This window comes from Oryza sativa, chromosome 4 (assembly GCF_034140825.1).
Source record: "Oryza sativa Japonica Group chromosome 4, ASM3414082v1".
Taxonomy (NCBI): Eukaryota; Viridiplantae; Streptophyta; class Magnoliopsida; order Poales; family Poaceae; genus Oryza; species Oryza sativa.
The window spans coordinates 2,988,572-2,997,001 of record NC_089038.1 but is presented as its reverse complement, the minus strand read 5'-3'; the positions used below and the strand labels follow the sequence as shown (position 1 = coordinate 2,997,001).

Here is an 8,430-nt window from a genome sequence, read left to right as displayed (position 1 = left end):
CGGTGGTCTTGAAATCCTGCCGGGGTGTCGCCGTCGTCCTTCTTCCTCGACGTGCTTTGTTCTTCGTCGGAGTTCTTCCGTGTAGGCTTGGTGTATTGCTCCGCGAACTGCTTGTAAACGAAACAATCTTTGGCCACGTGGTTGGAGTTAGGATGGTGCGGGCATTGGGAGTTCATGATCTTGTCGAACGTGTTGACGCGCGAACGCTGTCGAGAAGAATGAGTGGCGGTTGCAACAAGTTCCTCAGGCTTACGCTTGCGGTCCTTATGATTGTTACTTCCACCTCCTCCCGTAGCCGGCGTATTTTTTGGCTTCCAACTAGGACCCGACTGCTTTGATGCGGTGACGGCGTCTTCGGCTTTGGCATACTCGTTGGCTTTTTCAAACATAAGCTTGACTGTTCTGGGAGGTTTACGTCCGAACTTGCCGACCAACTCTTCGTGGCGAATCCCTTTGGTGAATGCGGCGATAATGACATCGTCGGTGATATCGGAGATCTTGTTACGTTGTTCAGAAAATCGTCGGATATACTCTCGAAGGGATTCTCCGGACTTCTGAATAACGTTGTAAAGGTCGTATTGTGTGCCAGGACGCTCGAAGGTGCCTTGGAAGTTGGCGATGAAGCGGTCGCGTAATTCGGCCCAAGATCCAATCGTACCACGGGGCAATCCATGGAGCCAAGATCGGGCGGAATCCGCTAAAGCCACTGGTAAATAGTTCGCCATGGCCTTGCTGTCTCCTCCTGCTGCGCGGATTGCGAGACCGTAGACGGTAAGCCACGATTCTGGGTTAGTGGTACCGTCGTACTTCTCTATTCCAGTCGGCTTGAAGCCGGCTGGCCAATCCACTCGACGCAGGTCGTCGGTGAAGGCTGCTACTCCATCAAGGTCGTCGTCGTGGCGGTCTGGCGAATAATGATGACGGCCTCGAGCTGCTCGGCGCTGTATGATTGTGTCACGAAGATCGACGGGGCGGCGACGAGGTGGTGAGCGAGGCCATTCCACTCGGCGCTCCCCATGGTGGTCGGGAGGCGAGTGGACGGACCGCTCGTCGTGGCCCCTGCTCCTGCGGTTGGATCCTGCGCCGGTGATGCTGAGGCTCAGATGACGATAATCATGAGATCGGAAGTGGGGGAGTCGGCTGCCAGTCGGCGTGTGGACGCTTTCGGAGTTAACTGGAACCGAAGCCGCAATCATGGTCTTTGTCTGGTTCAAGATGTTGACGACGTGATCAGATTGATTGTGCTCGTTTTCCTTGAGGAGGGTGTCGAGGAGGGTGATCGCGGCAACCGCATTCTGCTGAGGGGTGCGGAAAACCGGTATCCCTTCAACATCTTGCTGGCCAATGAAATCACGCGCTCGGCGCCCTGCTTCCAAGGCTCGCTGCCGTCGGTCCTCAGCCTCCTTCGCGGTTCGCTCACGCTCATGCTGGTCACGCCGTAGCCGTTCTTGTTCTTGTGCTTGACGCTCCTGCTCCAGTCGGCGACGCTCAATCTCGCGACGTGCTTCGGTTTCCCGGGCTTGGCATTGCTCCTCCGTCTCATTGTCGGCCATGAAGACGCCGAAGTAGAGAGGGGTGTAGTTGTCTTCTAGGCTTCCGTCGAAGTCGTCGAGATCCGGGTCGTTGTAGTAGCGAGAGCCAAACTCGTCGTATTCCACGATGTCGGTGGGACGCGAGTCGACGGTGGGAGAGCTGTAGTAGCCATCCAGCTGATCCGTCGAAACCGTGCCGAGTGGTTGGAGGATGACGCCGACTTCCCTGAAGCTAGGCGAAATCGGTGTTGAAGCCGACTTCCGCCTAGGCCTACGGGATGAAGGCGCTGTCATGATGGAGACGGTCGCCAAATCGTCAGGGAGCTCCATCAGGATCGGTGGGTAAGCCCCATCATCTTGATCTGGTGACGTTGGAGAAGATGCGATCTCTCCCGAGTGGTTTGAAGCCGACTCGATTGAGATGGTCTTGAAGTAACTTTCAGCCGCGTTTGGGAGTCCAAACGGGACTGAAATCCGGTTCTCTCCCGACTGGTATGACTCCGAGTCAAGGAGAGAGATCTTGCCGAAGTTGTTGGTGACGAAGTCGAGGCTGCCGAACCGAAACATCTGCCCGGGTGGGAAGACGAGGTCGTCGATGCCGGAGATGGAACCCATTGCACTGATCGGCGAAAAGCTTGACGCAACCCCTACCTGGCGCGCCAACTGTCGAAACTAGATTTCGGCAATAATAAAAGGGGGTGGCTATCAAGCTTGAGAAGTGTATGGGTTTGGAGACAATGGATTTATACAGGTTCAGGCCTTCTTATTCAAGAAGTAATACCCTACTCCTGTCCGGGGATGGATCCGCCGAGTGTATTATTGATTGTATGATTTGGGAAAATCAACATATGCCCCTAGAGGCACCCGGACCCCCCTTATATATGGGAAGGAGTCCGTGTTACAAAAGATAATATATATCCCTAACGGAATATGCAGATACAGATTAAATACAGTCGTAACCGACTAAGTCTCAAGGTATTTCCTTGATGTACAAGTTAAGAAACAAACCCGAGACACAAATAAGATATTCTATCTATATTTGGTATCCTGTACTCAGTCCAAATACCATCGCCGTGTAGATATGGGATATCCATAATCTCCACACCTTGAAAGTTCACGAAAAGCAGTAAAGTGTGGCTACCCTCTCTGGCAATCAGGATTGCTTAGGAAACAAGTTTGTTAAATGTATGCTACAATGGTGCCGTATCTAAAATTGGATATGCGTTGAAAAAGATAATTTGGCTAATGTGGCAAAGAATTCTGCAAACGTTGTTCACCTCTAACGTTTATGTTGTACTTGGGTATAACTGCTCCTATAAAATCCAATAAGACTTATGTGTTGGTGTCACACCTTGTACAGACAGCGGTGTACATACAGTGCAACATATAGGCTGCCCTACAGGAGATGGTGAACTGGCTCGGCAGATCCATGGCTCGGTCTTCTGTTGCGCACTCTCTCACTACTACATAAAACTAAATGATTAGGATATCACTAGATCGGATATGACCATGGATACCTTATTCATTCAGCAACCAAAGGTGCATGTTTTCTATGTACAATTTACATGTTATATATTTAAACAGACGATACTGCACCATGAGTTTTATGTGTTCCATTTGTAGAGGTACTTATTTGGGCAAAGGAATAATGGATGATCAAAAAAAGTTCACTGGGGGCCAAACCAAGACTTTCTCCAAGTCTAGTCTTAACTCACCACGTCACTTTTAGTCCATAGAAAGCAAGAGATGAAATTTCGCACGTTTTATATTCGGATTCGAGACTAGCCGTTGATCTCGTGCTAGAAGAAAACTTGGGGCCCATAAGGACTTATTGGAAAGCTTATGGATTCTACTTTCATATGGTTTTAGTCCCACATCAAAATTCCTCCTAGGCTATCAGAAATCTGCAAAACAATCTACGTACCTTATCCAGTCCGAATCTAATTTAGGCCTCGAGCCTTGTAATTGGGTCATGAGCTAAGCCCAAGGGGTTGGCGCCCTAGGGCAACCCTAGAATATCCCTAATCATATTTATCCAGTAGTCGTCATAGCTTATACTGAAGTTTTCTTATATTATTTTTATTGTTGTAGTTTCATGCTAGTTCGGTTTATGTAACCCCAAATTTGAGAGCTTAATTGAATTGCAGTGTACCTTGTGTCTTTCTTGTGTTCTTCAAATTCACATGCAAGGATTAGCTTTATCGGCGGGGTTAACTGGGTAGTGCACGGTTGATAACCAGATAAGATGTGGTGCTGCGATTGTAGGGTTTGGATCGTGCTGATCAAAAAGCCGGATCGTGTTTGTCAAGTTTTCACCATATCGAGAGTTATCAATACCTATCAAAAGATCGGGACCTAGTTGCTCATAAATGGGAGCCGGTTGGGAACCCCATAGGTGGCACCGATGCAGAGAAACAAAGGTGCCGGTTTATCACTCACCTGTGAAGTCGTACTTAGGATGATTTATCACTCACCTGTTGTCATTGTTAAGAACCTTCGGTTTTCCTAGAAAGTGGAAGAAACTAATATTCTGAAGTGCTCAGATTCATATGTGACGGGTGATTGGAGAAGGTTCTGGTTTTAGCATGCAATCTGTAAAAATGAAAAAAAAAGAAATAGTGCTTTGTTTTATAAGCTCTTTATTGGTTGCTAGATATGCTGCTTAAATAAAATTGTTATGGTGGTAATGTAGTCAGAGTGTCCAAGCATTTCAAGTTTGTCATCTTTCGAATTACAAGCTTCTAATTATGTACCTAATACATTTGATATTACCTTTTCAAATCAAATGAACGAAGGGAAACACTCGATCAATAAAAACTATTTGGAATTAAAATTTTGCTTAAACCGTATTTGTTTTGTATGCACAGCTGAGCACAGCATTATGCCGCGCATCCCCTTCTAGTCGGTATTAATCTAGATTCTTCAACTGTTCATAAACATCATCTGGCTTACTGGAGCTGTACTGATAGGCGAGAGCTTATGAGAGAAACAATGTCCACATTATACTAAACTTCTTTCGAGGCCGGGCTGCGGACGGCAGAGTTCGAGAAGAGTTTACCCACGCCGTGCTCACCAACGACCGACGTCCTTGACTCGCCGTCAGTTCCAGCCATTGCTGCCCAGGTGCTTTATTTGCTTTAAGACAATATATCATGCTGTCCATGTGAAATTTTGGGATCATCTTGCATAGTAGTAATCAGTAATCTTGTTGTTTAAAATACAGTTCTTGTCTGAGCTTTCAAGTCTTAGTTTGTTATGCAAGATGCTTTTATTTGATCTGAAGTTTAGAAACTTTAGTTGTCCTAATATGCGAGAGAGGTTCCACTGAATTTTCTAGGCAAGTATCTTTGTTCTTGTTTTTTTACTAATGTTCCATAATACTCTTTTATATACTCTATATATATAAATACTGTAAGTTTTTTTTTAATGCTTTACTTATGTTATATGAAATACATTTCACGTTACGGCCCTAGGAATAAATAGGGGACCTCAAGCACAATTATATATGTAGGTCTTTTTTTTTTGCGCGCCCTTAGTTAAGGGAAATTGATTGACAGACTGGGGCTTATTATACATCTGAAATCAAAAATAAGTGTAGCAAATAAAAATATAATGAAGTAATAGTGGTATTATTTGGGTTAATAGTTTTGTGTGATAAAGTTTTTTTTTACTAATATAAGATGGCTGGTTTTTTTTCTTCGAAATTACTAATAAAATATGGTTGCCACTTAAATAAGGTATGAGATCCAATCAATCTGGTTTTTGATATTTATTCCTTGCTGAGCTTGGTAGTTTTATTTCCATGTATTTTTTTCCCTCTAAGATCGATTGATTTGTGCTAATTGTTCGCTATATGCCATTAATAATGTGTACATCATTAAGGACTGAAGAATTACCTTCTATCATCGTAAATGCAGTAAAAGAACATTAAGTCTCACGGCGAACAGGAATTTCTCAGTTTTTTTAAAAAAATCTGGGTGCATGTATGAGTAGCGTCGAGCGAGAGATTGCTTAGTATCCACATCAAATTCTAGGAGCATATATTAGTCTTCTATGTGCTTTCAGTTTTTCTATATAGGTTGAGAAGTTGTTTGTATACTACTTGTCATGTAATTTCTATGTTTGGACTCCATGTAATTCCTATATAGGTTAGACTCTGTATGTAATTCCTGGGCTGTGGGCCCAAAAAAAACATCATGTGAGAACTGGAGACGGACAACTTAAAAAAACCGTAAGCGCAAAAAAACCGAGCGGGCCTATAAAAAACTGCGTGCGGAAAAAAAAGCAGACGGACTCAGTAAAAGACCACGTACGAAAAAAACCACGCGCGCAAAAAAAAACCTAGACGGACGAAAAAAACACCGCACGGATGATGTGACTAAAGGAAAAATACGAATCTTTTAATTAGTTAAGATAAGACGAATGATTAAATATATTTTAAAAAGTCAATTGCGTTAAATATTTAGAAAGAGAAGGAGTATATATTATATTCATTGACGGAATGAAGCTACGATAAGTCAAGGGAAAAGATACAGATGCGATGATCATCCTTCTTACCTTTCGAGATGAATGTAATCAAATCCATATTTGCATCTTACACGGAGACGAGGACATCTGCATGAAAGAACGCGTATTCAGATGGAACGACGAACACGTTTTCCAGATTCTGTTCCTCAGGAATCACGGTATTTAAGTTGGTAGCCCATGGCGATGTTGTTCTTGGAGCAGCAGTACTAGATCTTGCTCTAGTCTCTGACTTCCTCCCCATCTCTTTTCACCATATATATCTGAAGCAAATGGTATGTGCTGTTCTTGAATTTTGTTTCTGCACTCGTTTGTTTTGCTGGTTCAAATCAACAAACGTTTGAAGGATTTCTTCTTATGTACGATCGAACTCTTGGCAGGGAGACAAGAAACTTACGAAGCTCAAGGTTCGGGGTGCAAACGACGTAGAGGTCAAGAGCGTACTTCGTCAAGAGTTCAAAGGTTGTAATGATCGTAGCAGATATACTCCCCATTTAACATCTCGTATTTTCTTGTCTCCGGGTGATGGAAATTTCACAAATTGTGGATCAATAATCCTGCCTGCTGTTGGATTTCAGTCCAAATCAAATGGACAGAGATGTTCGGAAGGGTGAATTATGCAGAAAATAACTAATAGTACTCATCATCTTGGTTTTTTACTTTTAGAATCTGTCGACCAGGATAATTTCAAAGTAAAAGTAGATGGCAGCAGTTTGAAGGTGGACGTGCCAGGGACTGTCGACGTCGGGAAGCTCTATGAGCGCCTCAAGAAAATGTCATCCAGTGTCAAGATTGAATCAGTTGTGCCGGTATGTGCTAAATGCAGAGATTTTAATTAATTGCAAGATTAATGCCTCAATCTTTCTGATTATATTTCCTTTGCTAACTTCATCATTTATTTCAGGATGATCTAATGGCGAAAATGGATCGATACAAAAAGGACCTTCAGAACATGAAGAAACAGAAGGAAGCTGTCGAGTCAAAGCAAATCAAACAAGAGGAAGGATACAAGCTTCTCCAGCAAGAACAACGAAAATGGAAGAGAGACAAAGAAAATCTCAACTCAAAGCTCGAAAAAAAGACAAAGGAGACCAAAGATGCCAAGGAAGAACTCAAAATCACAAAGAGAGAGAAGGAATATCTCAACACAAAACTTGAGACAAAGAGGGAAGAGAACAAGCGCCTCGATGAGGAAAACAAGAAATTGCAGCGAAAAATCAAGGATCTACAGGAAATGCAGAAGGTTTTTGTCTGTTGCTAAACACTTGATTTGGACTGAAATGGACAGAAGTATATCGGTTAGAAATTTCGGTGGTCACCGGATTTCAGGAATCTTGGTGGTGTTTCGCACGGAATTATTTAAAATTTTGAAAGAAACTTGAAAATCTTGGACCATATATTAGCTTGCTGGGATTCGGAAATTACCAAAATTTCAAACCCTGATATAATTTTCGGCAATCGTGCGGCTGATTTTTGGTCTGCGTTTTAACTGCAGGGATGGATAACTACAACTTCAACTAAGTTGGACAGTTTCGAATCTGTGGACCATAATCATCATGGTATGCATCACAGAGTGCATAAGGAGGTGCACAGGCATGAATTTCACATGCATCAAGAGGTTCGTCACCACGGTAATGTGATGGCATTGGAGAATGATGGTAGGAGGGCGCACTAACAACCCAGGCTGGAATATTACCACTGAGGAAATTAAATTTATCCTCCTACCAAAACTATATACATATGTGTGCTGACGTGGTTTGTGCTATGTTTGTGTGTGGTTTACTTGCCTTTCTTGGAGTTTTCTCTCTGTTTGTTGTGATGTTCTAGCATAATAAATAAAGCTGCATTATTGAGAACCATTTTCTGGTACTGAAAGTCTGAACTTGAATTGTGAAATTATTTGAAGAGAGCATGTGTAAATTGTGAAGCCTTGATACATTTTCTCGTGCGCGCTCAACAGTCAGGCTGGGGAGTAGGGGCCACTAATTATCGGGAAATTTAACTATTTGCCACTCTTGTGACTTGGCAATTAACGATTTTGCCATGCTCTGTCAATGACACATGGGCCCTCATGTGTCTATGACATGTGGGCCTAGTGGCAAATCGTTAAGCACCATTCGTAAGAGTGGCAAATAGTTAAAAGCCCCCTAATTATCAGACGGCATCGTTAACATTCCTCCGCCATATAGTTTGCATAACATTTCTCCACCAACCTGTCGGACAGCACTGCTTTATCAGCACCTCGATTTGGCGTACCAACCATATAGCTTGCCATGCTGCTTTCTCTAAATTGTACTTGGCCCTTGTGTGTGTGGAGCCTTCATTTTATTTTGAAGTAAATTGGGTTGGCGATAAAGAAAACATGGAAGGTGCG

At 43.4% G+C, this 8,430-nt stretch overlaps 1 protein-coding gene across 1 annotated transcript; it reads left to right on the top strand.

The window, feature by feature from the left end:
- The first annotated feature begins 6,253 nt into the window (after window positions 1-6,253).
- Window positions 6,254-7,915, top strand: LOC4335019 (spindle pole body component 110). The gene is made up of 5 exons (XM_015780501.3): window positions 6,254-6,331; window positions 6,437-6,518; window positions 6,723-6,865; window positions 6,961-7,299; window positions 7,552-7,915. Exons 1-5 carry the CDS (start codon window positions 6,329-6,331, stop codon window positions 7,729-7,731), a joined length of 747 nt encoding a protein of 248 aa, XP_015635987.1. The 5' UTR covers window positions 6,254-6,328; the 3' UTR covers window positions 7,732-7,915.
- Window positions 7,916-8,430: the final 515 nt, after the last annotated feature.